The sequence below is a fragment of the Oncorhynchus clarkii genome, chromosome 22 (genome assembly GCF_045791955.1).
Source record: "Oncorhynchus clarkii lewisi isolate Uvic-CL-2024 chromosome 22, UVic_Ocla_1.0, whole genome shotgun sequence".
NCBI classification, from domain to species: domain Eukaryota; kingdom Metazoa; phylum Chordata; class Actinopteri; order Salmoniformes; family Salmonidae; genus Oncorhynchus; species Oncorhynchus clarkii.
In genome coordinates, this window is record NC_092168.1 from 48,648,661 (window position 1) to 48,669,432 (window position 20,772).

Here is a 20,772-nt window from a genome sequence, read left to right on the forward strand (position 1 = left end):
CAACTACCTCTTTCCCAACTGTATTTAATTTATTAATTTATTTATTTTGCTCCTTTGCACCCCATTATTTGTATTTCTACTTTGCACATTCTTCCACTGCAAATCTACCATTCCAGTGTTTTACTTGATATATTGTATTTACTTTGCCACCATGGCCTTTTTTTGCCTTTACCTCCCTTCTCACCTCATTTGCTCACATCGTATATAGACTTGTTTACACTGTATTATTGACTGTATGTTTGTTTTACTCCATGTGTAACTCTGTGTCGTTGTATGTGTCGAACTGCTTTGCTTTATCTTGGCCAAGTCGCAATTGTAAATGAGAACTTGTTCTCAACTTGCCTACCTGGTTAAATAAAGGTGAAATAAATAAATAAATAAAAATAAATAAATAGGCTGTGTCTATATGAAGACCTGCAAATGCCTATGTATCAGAGATTCAGTACGACCCTCAGCAGAAACTGTGCTAAAAATGACTAACGCGTGTCGCAAACGAATTAAAATTGTCCCTCTCCATTTGCCTTCGTTACCATAGAGACGGAAACAATTATTTCTATGGAAACTGGAGCATGGATGACTACTGTTGTTCTTAGCACTGGATAAATAGTGAATTAAATGTCTAAACTGATGTTTATTTCATAGCATTACATTTGAATGAGGTAAGGCAGTGTGATATTTAAGATAACATGAAGAGCAAAATGGCTGTAATTCTCAATCACATATGTAGCTAGGTGTTCGATTCTTACTTCCTAACGTTAGCTAGAGGTTATGGTGCTTTCAAGACCACTGGGAAGTCGGATAAAAACGAGGTCAAATCATGATTTCAGTGATCTTTAGGTTGGAAATACGGAACTATACTTGTAGTTCCGAATTGGACAACCGTTTAAAAACGATCTTTCCCAGTCGGAGCTCGCTTTTTTAGGTGAGTTTCCAGTTGTCTTGAACGCACCGGAAGTCGAAAGTTGTAGATTTCCCAGTTGTTTTGAATGCGGCATTTGCCCATCTCAATCTAGTGCCCAAATTGACGAACTACATACAGTATGTTGCGCAACTGGAGTCAGTCGTCCCGATGAGCCCTTCCCAGCTAGTTTATGTTGGATAGCTGGTAATAAAAACAGCATGGCACTAGTTAAAACTTGTAAAAGAAAGTGATATTTATTTCAATGGGCGAGGTCGAAATAACTTGTAGGTTATAGGTCACCATGTCTAATTTGTTCCATCCTACTTGATTTTTATGTCGAGTAGCGTACCGAGCCTTAATAACTTGTAACCTAATATTGGTCACGGTGATACAGTCCACTGTCTTTCACTCCCGCTTACCGCAGTAAGGAGAGGGAAGCAATTAGATAGTGTCGTAAATATTAGACCAGGGCGACAGCTACGGTATTAACGTATATTGTTAAATGTTTGTAAAACAATATATATATATATACGCGTGGTGGCCACCCGGTTTAGTCGTCCGGATGAGCTCTTCCCAATTTACCATGTTTACGCTTATGGATAGAAACTTCAGAAAAATGTTTGAACTTTTCTGCTGAAATTTGGACTTGTGTGTTCAGAATCATCATTCCGTTTTTATCGGAGTAATTGTTCGTTATATATATAACGGTTTGAAAGGTAATCCAACTTGGAATTATAAATCGGATTACCGTTTCCCCCCTAGTTCCCAGTTGTCTTGAACACACTGAAGTCGAAAGTCTTGAGATTTCCCAGTTGTGAACGTGGCACTAACACCAACAATCGGATGCATCCGGTTTTCAACACTACAGTCATTTACTCTGGCCAAAAATCTGCCTGTGTGAGATAAGCCCTTTTTGGCATCGAGGTCTATTCGAGATTGTCAAATTACTTGAGGCTTATTTGATCGAATAGAAGTTTTGTCATGTTTACAAATGTACTGATATAAGTGGATGGACGTGGCATTCCGGCAACTTCCAGGGGGGGTGGGGGGGGTGACTTAGTCGTGCCCAAGGTGCATTCACTTTTCTTGAACGTTTTCTATGTTGCGGAACGGTTTGTAATGAACTACACCTTTCCCCAAAACGTTATTGAACAAACTTTGAGATAAGTTTCTTCCCATTTGGTGGGTGTCGCTTGAAGCAATCAGTGATGTATTTTAAGGGCTGTCGCCATGCTGACAGCGTTCCCCAAACCCCTTCCAGTTTTTTCAACTAGCCGTTCAGTACAGCACTGTTTCCGTTTCATTGAATGTTCCAAAACTTAAACATTTACTGAACGCAGCCCTGTTCACATGCGCAATCCTTTCATTGGCTAGAATGGTCCCACCTGATCTCACCTGCTTTTAATCAGAGAGGAAAAGAGAGGCCCAACTCTGCGGAAAACTGGTCTCCCTCCAGCAGGTGCCGTTGTTTCGCCCGCCAAGCAAGGAGTTTTTGAATGGAGGTCAACAACAAAAATGTATGGTTTATTTGCTATGTGAGGTTTATTCGAATATACGTTTCGTAATGCTTAGGTTGTTATGAGTGTGCTGATATAAGTAGGACACGTGACATCCCGGCAACTTTGAGAGAGAAAAAAACGTTTTATCGGAGTTGTCTCTAGATGGATATGCATATTCATGAAACGAGGCTAGTAATCATAGCATCTCTCTCTTTATTGAATACAGGCGGTTGACGTCAACAACCCTCATTGAATATTCAATAAAGGATTACAATAATGAGATGTATTCACCAATCCAAAGAAAGGCTCGACAGCCCGCCAGGCCGCTTTGTGGACAACGACTCCTATTGTTAGTGCGGAGAGACATGTCATCTTAGTTAAATAAATAAATACATATTGTCAGTATATCTATAATCTTTGCTTCAGTCATTGACAACATGAATTTCAATTGTTAGGGCGGTCTCTCGGCTATCTTGTCACTATAATAGATCGTATTTGATACGGTTACACGCATAGCCACTGTGGATGTTATGTGCTGCTATTTTGTCAAGCTAACAAGCTTGGGGACGAAAATATACAAATACTATCGCCTTGTTGTTGTCAGTGTTTGCCAACAATTCGTTTGTTTTGTACCATCGGCAGCATTACGTTGTAAAATAGCGTACGCCTTGTGGTTTGACCAATCAGCATATTACAGTCATTAGTCATTGAAATGTGGACAGACTGCTGACTGCATAAATAATAAGCTCTGGTCATTATATCCTTTCTTCCCCAGAGATGTTGGCTGAGGTTCCAGGGAACCCTCTAAGCTCTGGTCATTATATCCTTTCTTCCCCAGAGATGTTGGCTGAGGTTCCAGGGAACCCTCTAAGCTCTGGTCATTATACATTTTCTTCCCCAGAGATGTTGGCTGAGATTCCAGGGAACCCTCTAAGCTCTGGTCATTATATCCTTTCTTCCCCAGAGATGTTGGCTGAGGTTCCAGGGAACCCTCTAAGCTCTGGCCTCCTCTGGACAGCCACCCGTGGTAAAGATGAAAAGGTAGGAAGTAATAAACCCTTCATTCAACTATTGTGGTAATTAAAAAAACAACATTTTTATTTAACCTTTTATTTGACCTTTATTTAACTGGGCAAGTCAGTTAAGAACAACATCTTATTTACAATGACAGCCTAGGAACAGTGGGTTAACTGACTTGTTCAGGGGCAGAACGACAGATTTGTACCTTGTCAACTCGGGGGTTTGAACTTGCAACCTTTCGCTTACTGGCCCAACGCTCTAACCACTAGGCTACCCTGCCCCCCCTACACTCTAACCACTAGGTTACCTGCCCCCCTACACTCTAACCACTAGGTTACCTGCCGCCCCTACACTCTAACCACTAGGCTACTTGCCACCCCTCCACTCTAACCACTAGGTTACCTGCCACCTCTACACTCTAACCACTAGGCTACCTGCCACCTCTACACTCTAACCACTAGGCTACCTGCCACCCCTACACTCTAACCACTAGGCTACCTGCCACCCCTACACTCTAACCACTAGGCTACCTGCCTCCTCTACACTCTAACCACTAGGCTACCTGCCTCCCCTCTAACCACTAGGCTACCTGCCTCCCCTACACTCTAACCACTAGGCTACCTGCCTCCTCTACACTCTAACCACTAGGTTACCTGCCTCCTCTACACTCTAACCACTAGGTTACCTGCCGCCCCTACACTCTAACCACTAGGTTACCTGCCTCCCCTACACTCTAACCACTAGGCTACCTGCCGCCCCTACACTCTAACCACTAGGCTACCTGCCCCCTACACTCTAACCACTAGGCTACCTGCCACCCCTACACTCTAACCACTAGGCTACCTGCCACCTCTACACTCTAACCACTAGGTTACCTGCCTCCTCTACACTCTAACCACTAGGTTACCTGCCTCCCCTCTAACCACTAGGCTACCTGCCTCCTCTACACTCTAACCACTAGGTTACCTGCCTCCCCTCTAACCACTAGGCTACCTGCCTCCTCTACACTCTAACCACTAGGCTACCTGCCACCTCTACACTCTAACCACTAGGCTACCTGCCACCTCTACACTCTAACCACTAGGTTACCTGCCACCTCTACACTCTAACCACTAGGCTACCTGCCACCTCTACACTCTAACCACTAGGTTACCTGCCACCTCTACACTCTAACCACTAGACTACCTGCCACCCCTACACTCTAACCACTAGACTACCTGCCACCTCTACACTCTAACCACTAGGTTACCTGCTGCCCCTAAATTAGTTTAAGAGCAATTAGTTTCTCTTAATACCATATTTGTTTTTTATTAATTGATAGCCAATGAGTCAGATTTATAGCTAGTCAAACAGCTCCCTCTGGTGGCAATATGCACACACAGCAGGTAGGGACACTCCTTCCCTATCATTACAGTCGTCACTGTGTATCAGGCTTTTTGGCCTCTTTGTGTAAGGCGTCCAAGTCACTCTTATTCTGCCGTGGGCTTTTACCACTCACCAGGAGATCCCCATTTTACTGAGTTATTGTAGTGTAATGTCTGCAGTTATCTGTAGTCCATTTGTCTCATTGTCTCCCTCTCTGTGCCCCCAGCGCCCAGGCCTAACCCTGCAGCGGTCTGGGGATGCCCAGAGGAAGAGGCCCTCCCAGCGTTGCTGCTTCCTCGGGGTAGAGACCTGGGAAGAGCTGAAGTGGGAGGACTGGGAGCTGGGAGGGGAGTTCACGAAGACCCTGCTGCTGAAGAACATCCATAGTAAACTACAGAAACTACGTTTCAGGTGAGTCTGGTGTCGGGGATTATTCCTCTAGAGTTGGATCTGAAGTGGCGCCCTATTCCCTATGTAGTGCACTTCTTTTGGCCAGAGACCCATAGGGCCAGAGACAGATGTATTACACTTCATGCTCAGCAGGATTTCAGAGTTTCTCTTAGAAATGTAACATGTTATGGTGAACATAATTTTTTGATGCATTAATTCCGCGTGGTTACAGGGTTATTTCCGCGTGGTTACAGGGTTATTTCCGCGTGGTGACAGGGTTAATTCCGCGTGGTGACAGGATTAATATAACACGTTCTCTGGACCTTTATAAAACGTTCTCTGGACCTTTATAAAACGTTCTCTGGACCTTTATAAAACGTTCTCTGGACCTTTATAAAACGTTCTCTGGACCTTTATAAAACGTTCTCTGGACCTTTATAGCACGTTCTCTGGACCTTTATAAAACGTTCTCTGGACCTTTATAAAACGTTCTCTGGACCTTTATAAAACGTTCTCTGGACCTTTATAAAACGTTCTCTGGACCTTTATAGCACGTTCTCTGGACCTTTCTAAAAGTTCTCTGGACCTTTATAACACGTTCTCTGGACCTTTCTAAAAGTTCTCTGGACCTTTATAGCACGTTCTCTGGACCTTTCTAAAAGTTCTCTGGACCTTTATAACACGTTCTCTCAACGTTTATAACACGTTCTCTCGACGTTTATAACACGTTCTCTGGACCTTTATAAAACGTTCTCTGGACCTTTATAAAACGTTCTCTGGACCTTTATAAAACGTTCTCTGGACCTTTATAAAACGTTCTCTGGACTTTATAAAACGTTCTCTGGACCTTTATAAAACGTTCTCTGGACCTTTATAAAACGTTCTCTGGACCTTTATAGCACGTTCTCTGGACCTTTCTAAAAGTTCTCTGGACCTTTATAACACGTTCTCTGGACCTTTATAGCACGTTCTCTGGACCTTTATAGCACGTTCTCTGGACCTTTATAACACGTTCTCTGGACCTTTATAACACGTTCTCTGGACCTTTATAACACGTTCTCTGGACCTTTCTAACACGTTCTCTGGACCTTTCTAACACGTTCTCTGGACCTTTCTAACACGTTCTCTGGACCTTTCTAACACATTCTCTGGACGTTTATTACACGTTCTCTGGACGTTTATAGCACATTCTCTCGACGTTTATAACACGTTCTCTGGACCTTTATAACACGTTCTCTGGACCTTTATAACACGTTCTCTGGACCTTTATAACACGTTCTCTGGACCTTTCTAAAAGTTCTCTGGACCTTTATAACACGTTCTCTCGACATTTATAACACGTTCTCTCGACGTTTATAACACATTCTCTCGACGTTTATAACACGTTCTCTGGACCTTTATAACACGTTCTCTGGACCTTTATAACACGTTCTCTGGACGTTTATAGCACGTTCTCTGGACGTTTATAGCACGTTCTCTGGACCTTTATAGCACGTTCTCTGGACCTTTATAGCACGTTCTCTGGACGTTTATAGCACGTTCTCTGGACCTTTATAACACGTTCTCTGGACGTTTATAACACGTTTCCCCCTTTCCCTTTTGGCTAGAGACCCAAAGTATATGCACTATATAGGAAATAGGGTGCCATTTCACACACCAATTAAAGTATATGCAAGTTAGATAAGAACAGCTAGGATATACACAGTATACTAAATGACAGCCCATTATCATACACAGTATACTAAATGACAGCCCATTATCAGACACAGTATACTAAATGACAGCCCATTATCATACACAGTATACTAAATGACCAGGGCATTATCATACACAGTATACTGAATGACAGCCCATTATCATACACAGTATACTAAATGACAAGCTCATTATCATACACAGTATACTAAATGACCAGGGCATTATCATACACAGTATACTGAATGACAGCCCATTATCATACACAGTATACTAAATGACCAGGGCATTATCATACAGTGTATACTAAATGACCAGGGCATTATCATACAGTGTATACTAAATGACAAGCTCATTATCATACAGAGTATACTAAATGACCAGGGCATTATCATACAGTGTATACTAAATGACCAGGGCATTATCATACACAGAATACTAAATTACCAGGGCATTATCATACAGTGTATACTAAATGACCAACCCATTATCGTTCACAGTATATTAAATGACCAACCCATTATCGTTCACAGTATACTAAATGACCAACTCATTATCATACAGAGTATACTAAATGACCAGGGCATTATCATACGGTGTATACTAAATGACCAACTCATTATCATTAAAAAAGAGGAGGTAGAGAATGAGGGGGATAAATAGGAGGTAGAGAATGAGGGGGCAAAAGAGGAGGCAGAGAATGAGGAGGATAAAGAGGAGGTAGAGAATGAGGAGGATAAAGAGGAGATAGAGAGTGAGGAGGATAAAGAAGAGGTAGAGTGAGGAGGATAAAGAGGAGGTAGAGAGTGAGGAGGATAAAGAGGAGGTAGAGAGTGAGGAGGATAAATAGGAGGTAGAGAATGAGGAGGATAAAGAAGAGGTAGAGAGTGAGGATAAAGAAGAGGTAGAGAGTGAGGAGGATAAAGAGGAGGTAGAGAGTGAGGAGGATAAAGAGGAGGTAGAGAGTGAGGAGGATAAAGAGGAGATAGAGAGTGAGGAGGATAAAGAGGAGGTAGAGAGTGAGGAGGATAAAGAGGAGGTAGAGAGTGAGGAGGATAAAGAGGAGGTAGAGAGTGAGGAGGATAAAGAGGAGGTAAAGAGAGTGAGGAGGATAAAGAGGAGGTAGAGAGTGAGGAGGATAAAGAGGAGGTAGATAGTGAGGAGGATAAAGAGGAGGTAGAGAGTGAGGAGGATAAAGAGGTAGAGAGGGATAGAGAAACATAAACGAGATAAACATGAAAACGTCTCCAGAAAACATTCCCCATTGATTGTAATGTATTGAGAAAAACGTCAACTACTGTGACATTTGACCTTTTTTCCAAAAAAAAACGAGCCAGGATGACGTTGTCCCATGATATCATGTTGAAGTTACGTATAGAGTGTCCTCCATAATTATTGGGATAGTGACAATTTTTTTTGTGGTTTTGGTTATGTACTCCAGCACTTTGGATTTGAAATGATAGAATTACTAGATTAAAGTACAGTACAGTAATCTGAGGGTATTTTCATCCATATTGGGTGAATGGTTTAGAAATTACAGGACTTTTTGTTCATAGTCCCCCCATTTTAGGGGACCAAAAGTATTGGGGGTTTTCGGGGTATGATATTTGTGCATCTGTAACTTTCTCACTCATTATTATTCACGATTCATTCAGGGCTATCTGTAATCATAGTAGCATCCACATTCACGTGGAAGTGTTAAGAAATACATTATATTTATTGTTTACAATAAAAATGACTCCAAAATGACACAATACATTATTTACCATTAATTTCCATTTGGCACAAAATATTCTAAAACACAACCATAAGAAAACAGCAAATGCAACACGTTTGTAGAGTCACAAAGTTGATGTAATCATTGCGTGCTGGGAATACTGTATGGGACCAAATACTACACTTTTTACTACTTTAATGCACATTTAAGTGAATTTGTCCGAATACTTTTGGTTCCCTAAAATGGGAGGACTAAACTCATTTCTAAACCATTCACCCGATATGGATGATAAAAGCTGAATTAAAGCCGACAGTCTTCACTTTAACTTCATAGTCATGGTATCGTTTCTAATCCAAAGTGCTGGAGTACGGAGCCAAAACAACAACAAATATGTGACTGTCCCAATAATTACTGAGGGAACTGTACATACAGAGCCTTCGGAAAGTATTCAGACCCCTTGACTTTTTCCACATTTTGTTACGTTACAGCCTTGTTCTAAAATTGATTTTTTTTAAATCCTCAGCAATCTACAGACAATACAGACAATAATACAAATTATTTTAAAAAACAACAACTTATTTATGTAAGTATTCAGACCCTTTGCTATGAGATGCAAAATTTAGGTCAGGTGCATCCTGTTTCCACTGATCATCCTTGATGTTTCTACAACTTGATTCGAGTCCACCTGTGGTAAATTCAATTGATTGGACATTATTTGGAAAGGCACACACCTGTCTAATATAAGGTCCAAAGTTGACAGAGAATATCAGAGCAAAAACCTAGCCATGAGGTCGAAGGAATTGTCCGTAGAGCTCAGAGACAAGATTGTGTCGATGCACAGATCTGGGTAAGGGAACCAAAATATGTCCATTGAAGGTCCCCAAGAACACATTGGCCTCCATCATTCTTTAATGGAAGAAGTTTGCAACCACCAAGATTCTTCCTTGAGCTGGCAGACCGGCAAAACTGAGCAATCGGGGAGAAGGGCCTTGGAGGAGAAGGGCCTTGGTCAGGGAGGTGGCCAAGAACCCCATGGTCACTCTGACAGAGCTCCAGAGTTCCTCTGTGGAGATGGGAGAACCTTACAGAAGGACAACCATCTCTGCAGCACTCCACCAATCAGGCCTTTATGGTAGAGTGGCCAGACGGAAGCCACTCCTCAGTAAAAGGCATATGACAGCCTGCTTGGAGTTTGCCAAAAGGCACCTAAAGGACTCTCAGACCATGATAAACAAGATTATCTGGTCTGATGAATCCAAGATTGAACTATTTGGCCTGAATCCCTAGCGTCACGTCTGGAGGAAAACTGGCACCATCCCTACGGTGAAGCATGGTGGTGGCAGCATCATGCTGTGGGGGTGTTTTTCAGAGGCATGGACTGGGAGACTAGTCAGGATCGAGGGAAAGATGAAAGGAGCAAAGTACAGAGAGATTCTGATGAAAACCTGCTCCAGAGCGCTCAGGACCTCAGACGGGGGTGAAGGTTCACCTTCCAACATGACAACGACCCTAAGCACACAGCCAAGACAATGCAGGATTGGCTTTGGGACAAGTCTCTGAATGTCCTTGACCGGCCCAGCCAGAGCCCAGACTTGAACCCGATCAAACATCTCTGGAGAGACCTGAAAATAACAGGGCAGCAACGCTCCCCATCCAACCTGACAGAGCTTGAGAGGATCTGCCGAGAAGAATGGGAGAAACTCCCCAAATACAGGTGTACCAAGCTTGTAGCGTCATACCCATGAGGACTTGAGGCTGTAATCTCTTGCCAAAGGTGCTTCAACAAAGTACTGACTAAAGGGTCTGAATACTTATGGAAATGTAGTTTCCAAAAAAAAGTTGTTTTTTGCTTTGTCATTATGCGGTATTGATGAGGGGAAAAAATTGAATAAATTGAATCAATTTTAGAATAAGGTTGTAACCTAACAAAATGTGGAAAAAGTCAAGGGAGTCGGGAGTACTTTCCCCAAAGGCACTGTATCATCTTCCTGGATGTTTGATGAAACATCAATATGTGTAGTAACATTTTGTTTGTTTTTTCCCCCCAGGCCTCCTGCGTCAAAGTTCTTCACCACTCTGTTTCCTCAGATCATCACTCTGAGTCCTGGAACGTCTTTTTCTCTTCCTGTTACATTCCGCCCCCTTGATAGGGTAATAACCATGGACATTAACACCAGTGGATATACTGATAGCGCTGACGTCATCCACGTATTCCTATGGAAAACTGTCGATGGCGCATGATGCCGGAACTATTTGAATTTGAAGCACGCAAAGTTGCTCAATGGGGCTGAATGGCACCAACATATTGCTAAGGATCATGGTCTATGTAGTCATTTTCATCCTGCCGGCTCGCGATTGGTCTGTGTCAGCACGTGGTCCTGTGTGATGTCACAATGGATCACTATTTAATTAAATATCTAGTAGTCAGAATGGATCACTATTTAAATAAGTATCTCCATTTTGTAGCGAACTTTAAAACAATTGAAAATGTGGGCCGTTCTGTCGATCATAATTTACATAGGCTTTCTAGGGCAGAGCAGGGCTTTTGGTACAGCTAGGTTTCTAAGCAGTAGCAGTACCGACCAGCAGAACTCGTGACTTGGGGTCCTGGTTAATAACATGTATAATCCAGACTGGACACTGGCCTGGTAATAACACATGTATAATCCATACTGGACACTGGCCTGGTAATAACATGTATAATCCAGACTGGACACTGGCCTGGTAATAACATGTATAATCCAGACTGGACACTGGCCTGGTAATAACATGTATAATCTAGACTGGACACTGGCCTGGTAAAAACACATGTATAATCCAGACTGGACACTGGCCTGGTAATAACATCTATAATCCAGACTGGACACTGGCGTGGTAATAACACATGTATAATCCAGACTGGACACTGTCCAGGTAATAACATCTATAATCCAGACTGGACACTGTCCTGGTAATAACACATGTATAATCCAGACTGGACACTGGCCTGGTAATAACATCTATAATCCAGACTGGACACTGGCCTGGTAATAACACATGTATAATCCAGACTGGACACTGTCCAGGTAATAACATCTATAATCCAGACTGGACACTGTCCTGGTAATAACACATGTATAATCCAGACTGGACACTGTCCAGGTAATAACATCTATAATCCAGACTGGACACTGGCCAGGTAATAACATCTATAATCCAGACTGGACACTGGCCTGGTAATAACATCTATAATCCAGACTGGACACTGGCCTGGTAATAACACATGTATAATCCAGACTGGACACTGGCCTGGTAATAACACATGTATAATCCAGACTGGACACTGGCCAGGTAATAACATGTATAATCCAGACTGGACACTGACCAGATAATAACATCTATAATCCAGACTGGACACTAGCCTGGTAATAACACATGTATAATCCAGACTGGACACTGTCCAGGTAATAACATCTATAATCCAGACTGGACTGTCCAGGTAATAACATGTATAATCCAGACTGGACACTGGCCTGGTAATAACATGTATAATCCAGACTGGACACTGGCCTGGTAATAACACATGTATAATCCAGACCGGACACTGGCCTGGTAATAACATGTATAATCCAGACTGGACACTGGCCTGGTAATAACATGTATAATCCAGACTGGACACTGGCCTGGTAATGACATGTATAATCCAGACTGGACACTGGCCTGGTAATAACATCTATAATCCAGACTGGACACTGGCCTGGTAATAACATCTATAATCCAGACTGGACACTGGCCTGGTAATAGCACATGTATAATCCAGACTGGACACTGGCCTGGTAATAACATCTATAATCCAGACTGGACACTGGCCTGGTAATAACATGTATAATCCAGACTGGACACTCTCTGGTTTGATTTGATTTGATTTGATTTATAATCCAGACTGGACACTGGCCTGGTAATAACACATCTATAATCCAGACTGGACACTGGCCTGGTAATAACATGTATAATCCAGACTGGACACTGTCCAGGTAATAACACATGTATAATCCAGACTGGGCACTGTCCAGGTAATAACACATGTATAATCCAGGCTGGGCACTGTCCAGGTAATAACACATGTATAATCCATACTGGACACTGGCCTGGTAATAACATGTATAATCCAGACTGGACACTGGCCTGGTAATAACATGTATAATCCAGACTGGACACTGGCCTGGTAATAACATGTATAATCCAGACTGGACACTGTCCAGGTAATAACGTGTGTGTGTTGTGTGTTGAGCAGTGTGAGTACCAGGACACCATAGAGTTCCACAGTAAAGATGGGTTGTTCCAGGTGTCTCTGAGGGCGACCATACCTCACCATGCTCTGGACGTACCCGAGTCTGTCCTCCTACCCCCCTGTGCTGTTCTCCACCAATCACAGACCGTCTTCATGTTCCGCAACGCCAGGCAAGCTACACTCACTATTATCACAGCAGCGGTTATAATTAGGCTGGTTAATATTGGTTAGAGATGGGTTGGTTAATAGTGGTTAGAGATGGGTTGGTTAATAGTGGTTAGAGATGGGTTGGTTAATAGTGGTTATAGTTAGGTTGGTTAATAGTGGTTAGAGATGGGTTGGTTAATAGTGGTTAGAGATGGGTTGGTTAATAGTGGTTAGAGATAGGTTGGTTAATAGTGGTTAGAGATAGGCTGGTTAATATTGGTTAGAGATAGGCTGGTTAATAGTGGTTAGAGATAGGCTGGTTAATATTGGTTAGAGATGGGTTGGTTAATAGTGGTTAGAGGTAGGTTGGTTAATAGTGGTTAGATGTAGGTTGGTTAATAGTGGTTAGAAATGGGTTGGTTAATAGTGGTTAGAGATGGGTTGGTTAATATTGGTTAGAGATAGGCTGGTTATAAGTGGTTAGAGATAGGCTGGTTAATATTGGTTAGAGATGGGTTGGTTAATAGTGGTTAGAGGTAGGTTGGTTAATAGTGGTTAGAGGTAGGTTGGTTAATAGTGGTTAGAAATGGGTTTGTTAATAGTGGTTAGAGATGGGTTGGTTAATATTGGTTAGAGATGGGTTGGTTAATAGTGGTTATAGTTAGGCTGATTAATAGTGGTTAGAGATAGGTTGGTTAATAGTGGTTAGAGATAGGCTGGTTAATAGTGGTTAGAGATAGGCTGGTTAATATTGGTTAGAGATGGGTTGGTTAATAGTGGTTAGAGGTAGGTTGGTTAATAGTGGTTAGAGGTAGGTTGGTTAATAGTGGTTAGAAATGGGTTGGTTAATAGTGGTTAGAGATGGGTTGGTTAATATTGGTTAGAGATGGGTTGGTTAATAGTGGTTATAGTTAGGCTGGTTAATAGTGGTTAGAGATAGGTTGGTTAATAGTGGTTAGAGATAGGTTGGTTAATATTGGTTAGAGATGGGTTGGTTAATAGTGGTTAGAGATGGGTTGGTTAATAGTGGTTAGAGATGGGTTGGTTAATAGTGGTTAGATATGGGTTGGTTAATAGTGGTTTGAGATGGGTTGGTTAATAGTGGTTATAGTTAGGCTGGTTAATAGTGGTTAGAGAGATAGGTTGGTTAATATTGGTTAGAGATGGGTTGGTTAATAGTGGTTAGAGATGGGTTGGTTAATAGTGGTTAGAGATGGGTTGGTTAATAGTGGTTAGAGTTGGGTTGGTTAATAGTGGTTAGAGATAGGCTGGTTAATAGTGGTTAGAGATCGGTTGGTTAGTATTGGTTAGAGATGGGTTGGTTAATAGTGGTTAGAGATAGGCTGGTTAATAGTGGTTATAGTTAGGTTGGTTAATAGTGGTTATAGTTAGGCTGGTTAATATTGGCTAGAGATAGGTTGGTTAAAGTGGTTAAAGGTATGCTGGTTAATATTGGTTAGAGATATGTTGGTTAATATTGGTTAGAGATGGTTAGTACTGCTTGTAGGTAGGTTGGTTAATAGTGGTTAGAGATAGGTTGGTTAATAGTGGTTAGAGATAGGTTGGTTAATATTGGTTAGAGATGGGTTGGTTAATAGTGGTTATAGTTAGGCTGGTTAATAGTGGTTCGAGATAGGTTGGTTAATAGTGGTTAGAGATAGGTTGGTTAATATTGGTTAGAGATGGGTTGGTTAATAGTGGTTAGAGATGGGTTGGTTAATAGTGGTTAGAGATGGGTTGGTTAATAGTGGTTAGATATGGGTTGGTTAATAGTGGTTTGAGATGGGTTGGTTAATAGTGGTTATAGTTAGGCTGGTAAATAGTGGTTATAGTTAGGTTGGTTAATAGTGGTTATAGTTAGGCTGGTTAATATTGGCTAGAGATAGGTTGGTTAAAAGTGGTTAAAGGTATGCTGGTTAATATTGGTTAGAGATATGTTGGTTAATATTGGTTAGAGATGGTTAGTACTGCTTGTAGGTAGGTTGGTTAATAGTGGTTAAATGTAGGTTGGTTAGTTAATGGCGGTTAAAGGTAGGTTGGTTAGTTAATGGTGGTTAAAGGTAGGTTGGTTAATAGTGGTTAAAGGTAGGTTGGTTAGTTAATGGTGGTTAAAGGTAGGTTGGTTAATATTAGTTAAAGGTAGTTTGGTTAATATTAGTTAAAGGTAGGTTGGTTAGTTAATGGTGGTTAAAGGTAGGTTGGTTAATATTAGTTTAAGGTAGGTTGACTAATATTAGTTAAAGGTAGGTTGGTTAATATTAGTTCAAGGTAGGTTGGTTAGTTAATGGTGGTTAAAGGTAGATTGGTTAATATTAGTTTAAGGTAGGTTGGTTAGTTAATGGTGGTTAAAGGTAGGTTGGTTAGTTAATGGTGGTTAAAGGTAGGTTGGTTAATATTAGTTAAAGGTAGGTTGACTAATCACACTGTAAATTGAGGGGAAATAAAGGTTGTCTGGGTGTCAGGGGAACAGTTGTTGCCAGTTGAATCCATCCCACAGGTAGTTTAGATACACCTGGTGGTTCTAGTGCCACGCCCACCCATCATCAACACACATGCTGTGCTTCTATTGTCTCTAGTCTGTCAGTACAGTTACATACATTCACTGTTATCAAAGTATTGATCAGTGGTAGGTTCTGTCAGTAAAACTGTTATCAAAGTATTGATCAATGGTAGGTTCTGTCAGTAAAACGGTTATCAAAGTATTGATCAATGGTAGGTTCTGTCAGTAAAACTGTTATCAAAGTATTGATCAATGGTAGGTTCTGTCAGTAAAACGGTTATCAAAGTATTGATCAATGGTAGGTTCTGTCAGTAAAACGGTTATCAAAGTATTGATCAATGATAGGTTCTGTCAGTAAAACTGTTATCAAAGTATTGATCAATGGTAGGTTCTGGAACGTACTGTGTTTCTCTGTCCTCAGTAAGCTACAGACAGGTTTCCGGTGGGAGGTGCCCTCTCCGTTCCAGCTGTGTCCAGAGAGCGGGATGCTGGAGCCGGGTCAGGAGTGTAGAGTCGCGGTGCTCTTCAGACCACGGGAGGCGTTGGTCTACCAGGTCCAGGCTAGCTGTGGCTTCGGGGACGAGGGAGAGAACAGCTGTACTGTGCTCCTACAGGGCCTATGTAAGTGATACATGTATTGATTGATCAAAGCCAAGAACATTAAACAACTATAAAGCAAGGATGACACACATTGTTTCAGTTGTGTGTTCTGGACCTCACACACTGTCTAAAGGATTTATATGTTTCAGAACTTGGCCCATATATGTATTGTATTGTTATGCGTTTATGTTTTCCACAGCAAAGTACCCGTTCCTTCAGATCAGTGCCCCGGGTCAGGAGGAGGGATGTAAGGTGCTGGAATTTGGCAATGTGCCTGTCGGCAGCAACATGGAAAGACACTTTGAGATTCTCAATCCATCCTCAGTGAGTTCCTTCCTCCTAGCGTCTGATTCTCAATCCATCCTCAGTGAGTTCCTTCCTCCTAGCTTCTGATTCTCAATCCATCCTCAGTGAGTTCCTTCCTCCTAGCGTCTGATTCTCAATCCATCCTCAGTGAGTTCCTTCCTCCTAGCGTCTGATTCTCAATCCATCCTCAGTGAGTTCCTTCCTCCTAGCTTCTGATTCTCAATCCATCCTCAGTGAGTTCCTTCCTCCTAGCGTCTGATTCTCAATCCATCCTCAGTGAGTTCCTTCCTCCTAGCGTCTGATTCTCAATCCATCCTCAGTGAGTTCCTTCCTCCTAGCGTCTGATTCTCAATCCATCCTCAGTGAGTTCCTTCCTCCTAGCGTCTGATTCTCAATCCATCCTCAGTGAGTTCCTTCCTCCTAGCTTCTGATTCTCAATCTATCCTCAGTGATTTCCTTCCTCCTAGCTTCTTCAATCAGAGATTGTCATCAGCATTAGCCTGCATGGAAAACATTTCTTCATCAACTTCACACTGTCTGTCTGTTTATGGTCTCCCCCCCACCCCCCTCTCTCTCTCTCCCTCTCCCTTTCATTTTCTACCAGATAACGACTTCCTTTAGTCTGTCCAGGATGCAGCGTCCGCCGCTGTCAGAGTCAGTGTTCCAGTGTGGTATCCAGAAGGGAGAGGTGGCTCCGCGTACCTCCATCAGGGTGCCTGTGATTTTCTCTCCTGGAACTGTGGACAGCACCACTGTGGACTACCTGTCACTCACCTGCCCCGGGGCACTCAGCAAAACCCTGCTCAAAGTCACCGGCATCTGCATAGGTACAGTACAGTAAGCAATACGAAGGAAATCACAGGTGTCTCTGTCCTCCTCTGTCTTGTTCCTCCTCCTCCTCTGCAGGTCCTCAGGTTCCCTGTCCTCCTCCGTCTTGATCCTCCCTCCTCCTCCTCTGCAGGTCCTCAGGTTCTCTGTCCTCCTCCGTCTTGATCATCCCTCCTCCTCCTCTACAGGTCCTCAGGTTCCCTGTCCTCCTCCATCTTGATCCTCCCTCCTCTTCCTCTGCAGGTCCTCAGGTTCTCTGTCCTCCTCCATCTTGATCACCCCTCCTCCTCCTCTGCAGGTCCTCAGGTTCCCTGTCCTCTTCCATCTTGATCCTCCCTCCTCTTCCTCTGCAGGTCCTCAGGTTCTCTGTCCTCCTCCATCTTGATCATCCCTCCTCCTCCTCTGCAGGTCCTCAGGTTCCCTGTCCTCCTCCATCTTGATCCTCCCTCCTCTGCAGGTCCTCAGGTTCTCTGTCCTCCTCCATCTTGATCCTCCCTCCTCCTCCTCTGCAGGTCCTCAGGTTCTCTGTCCTCCTCCGTCTTGATCCTCCCTCCTCCTCCTCCTCTGCAGCTCCTCAGGTTCTCTGTCCTCCTCCATCTTGATCCTCCCTCCTCCTCTGCAGCTCCTCAGGTTCTCTGTCCTCCTCCATCTTGATCCTCCCGCCTCCTCCTCTGCAGCTCCTCAGGTTCTCTGTCCTCCTCCATCTTGATCCTCCCTCCTCCTCCTCTGCAGGTCCTCAGGTTCTCTGTCCTCCTCCGTCTTGATCCTCCCTCCTCCTCTGCAGGTCCTCAGGTTCTCTGTCCTCCTCTATCTTGATCCTCCCTCCTCTGCAGGTCCTCAGGTTCTCTGTCCTCCTCCATCTTGATCCTCCCTCCTCCTCCTCTGCAGCTCCTCGGGTTCTCTGTCCTCCTCCATCTTGATCCTCCCTCCTCCTCTTCTGCAGGTCCTTAGGTTCTCTGTCCTCCATCTTGATCCTCCCTCCTCCTCTGCAGCTCCTCAGGTTCTCTGTCCTCCTCCATCTTGATCCTCCCTCCTCCTCCTCTGCAGCTCCTCAGGTTCTCTGTCCTCCTCCATCTTGATCCTCCCTCCTCCTCCTCTGCAGGTCCTCAGGTTCTCTGTCCTCCTCCATCTTGATCCTCCCTCCTCCTCCTCTGCAGGTCCTCAGGTTCTCTGTCCTCCTCCATCTTGATCCTCCCTCCTCCTCCTCTGCAGGTCCTCAGGTTCTCTGTCCTCCTCCATCTTGATCCTCCCTCCTCCTCTGCAGCTCCTCAGGTTCTCTGTCCTCCTCCATCTTGATCCTCCCTCCTCCTCCTCTGCAGGTCCTCAGGTTCTCTGTCCTCCTCCATCTTGATCCTCCCTCCTCCTCCTCTGCAGGTCCTCAGGTTCTCTGTCCTCCTCCATCTTGATCCTCGCTCCTCCTCCTCTGCAGGTCCTCAGGTTCTCTCTCCTCTTCCATCTTGATCCTCCCTCCTCCTCCTCTGCAGATCCTCAGGTTCTCTGTCCTCCTCCATCTTGATCCTCCCTCCTCCTCCTCTGCAGAACCTCAGGTTCTCTGTCCTCCTCCATCTTGATCCTCCCTCCTCCTCCTCTGCAGGTCCTCAGGTTCTCTGTCCTCCTCCATCTTGATCCTCCCTCCTCTGCAGATCCTCAGGTTCTCTGTCCTCCACCATCTTGATCCTCCCCCACCTCCTCTGCAGGTCCTCAGGTTCTCTTTCCTCCTCCATCTTGATCCTCCCTCCTCCTCCTCTGCAGGTCCTCAGGTGTCCCTGTCCTCCTCCATGTTGGACTTTGGCTGTGTGGATGAGGGTGAGGAGGCCTTGCGTACCGTGGACATCATCAACTCCTCCTCTGTGGAGGCCCAGTACCAGTTTGACTTGGACGCCACAGGGCATAGTGTCTTCACCTTGGAGCCAGCCTGTGGTACCCTGCCACCCAACAGCCACCGGCGCCTACGCCTGCTCTTCAGACCACACCACCCCATGGGACATCACAGGAGGGTGGTCTGTCTGCTGCTGCACAGGGTGAGGGGCACGAGGGTGAGGGGCTGGAGGGTGAGGGACAGGAGGGTGGTCTGTCTGCTGCTACACAGGGTGAGGGACAGGAGGGTGAGGGGCTGGAGGGTGAGGGACAGGAGGGTGGTCTGTCTGCTGCTACACAGGGTGAGGGGCAGGAGGGTGGTCTGTCTGCTGCTACACAGGGTGAGGGTCAGGAGGGTGAGGGGCTGGAGGGTGAGGGACAGGAGGGTGGTCTGTCTGCTGCTACACAGGGTGAGGGGCAGGAGGGTGGTCTGTCTGCTGCTACACAGGGTGAGGGGCAGGAGGGTGAGGGGCTGGAGGGTGAGGGACAGGAGGGTGGTCTGTCTGCTGCTACACAGGGTGAGGGAAATGAGGGTGGTCTGTCTGCTGCTACACAGGGTGAGGGACAGGAGGGTGAGGGGCTGGAGGGTGGTCTGTCTGCTGCTACACAGGGTGAGGGACAGGAGGGTGAGGGGCTGGAGGGTGAGGAACAGGAGGGTGGTCTGTCTGCTGCTACACAGGGTGAGGGGCAGGAGGGTGGTCTGTCTGCTGCTACACAGGGTGAGGGACAGGAGGGTGGTCTGTCTGCTGCTACACAGGGTGAGGGGCAGGAGGGTGAGGGGCTGGAGGGTGAGGGACAGGAGGGTGGTCTGTCTGCTGCTACACAGGGTGAGGAGCAGGAGGGTGAGGGGCTGGAGGGTGAGGGACAGGAGGGTGGTCTGTCTGCTGCTACACTGGGTGAGGGGCAGGAGGGTGGTCTGTCTGCTGCTACACAGGGTGAGGGGCAGGAGGGTGAGGGGCTGGAGGGTGAGGGACAGGAGGGTGGTCTGTCTGCTGCTACACAGGGTGAGGGACAGGAGGGTGAGGGGCTGGAGGGTGGTCTGTCTGCTGCTACACAGGGTGAGGGACAGGAGGATGAAGGGCTGGAGGGTGAGGGATAGGAGGGTGGTCTGTCTGCTGCTACACAGGGTGAGGGACAGGAGGGTGGTCTGTCTGCTGCTACACAGGGTGAGGGGCAGGAGGGTGAGGGGCTGGAGGGTGAGGGACAGGAGGGTGGTCTGTCTGCTGCTACACAGGGTGAGGGGCAGGAGGGTGGTCTGTCTGCTGCTACACAGGGTGAGGGGCAGGAGGGTGAGGGGCTGGAGGGTGAGGGACAGGAGGGTGGTCTGTCTGCTGCTACACAGGGTGAGGGACAGGAGGGTGGTCTGTCTGCTGCTACACAGGGTGAGGGGCAGGAGGGTGAGGGGCTGGAGGGTGAGGGACAGGAGGGTGGTCTGTCTGCTGCTACACAGGGTGAGGGGCAGGAGGGTGGTCTGTCTGCTGCTACACAGGGTGAGGGGCAGGAGGGTGAGGGGCTGGAGGGTGAGGGACAGGAGGGTGGTCTGTCTGCTGCTACACAGGGTGAGGGACAGGAGGGTGGTCTGTCTGCTGCTACACAGGGTGAGGGACAGGAGGGTGAGGGGCTGGAGGGTGGTCTGTCTGCTGCTACACAGGGTGAGGGACAGGAGGATGAGGGGCT

The 20,772-nt window shown here is 45.3% G+C and overlaps 1 protein-coding gene across 1 annotated transcript in view; it reads left to right on the forward strand.

Moving 5' to 3' along the window:
• Positions 1–3,366: 3,366 nt before the first annotated feature.
• The window catches only part of LOC139380156 (cilia and flagella associated protein 65), a 61,452-nt gene continuing 44,046 nt past the window's right edge, over positions 3,367–20,772 (forward strand). Inside the window, exons 1-8 of the mRNA XM_071122599.1 lie at positions 3,367–3,441; positions 5,012–5,196; positions 10,636–10,738; positions 12,861–13,027; positions 15,926–16,125; positions 16,304–16,428; positions 17,015–17,237; positions 18,991–19,259. Coding sequence (XP_070978700.1) covers positions 3,367–3,441; positions 5,012–5,196; positions 10,636–10,738; positions 12,861–13,027; positions 15,926–16,125; positions 16,304–16,428; positions 17,015–17,237; positions 18,991–19,259 — 1,347 coding nt within the window. The remainder of the gene's footprint in view (positions 3,442–5,011; positions 5,197–10,635; positions 10,739–12,860; positions 13,028–15,925; positions 16,126–16,303; positions 16,429–17,014; positions 17,238–18,990; positions 19,260–20,772) is intronic.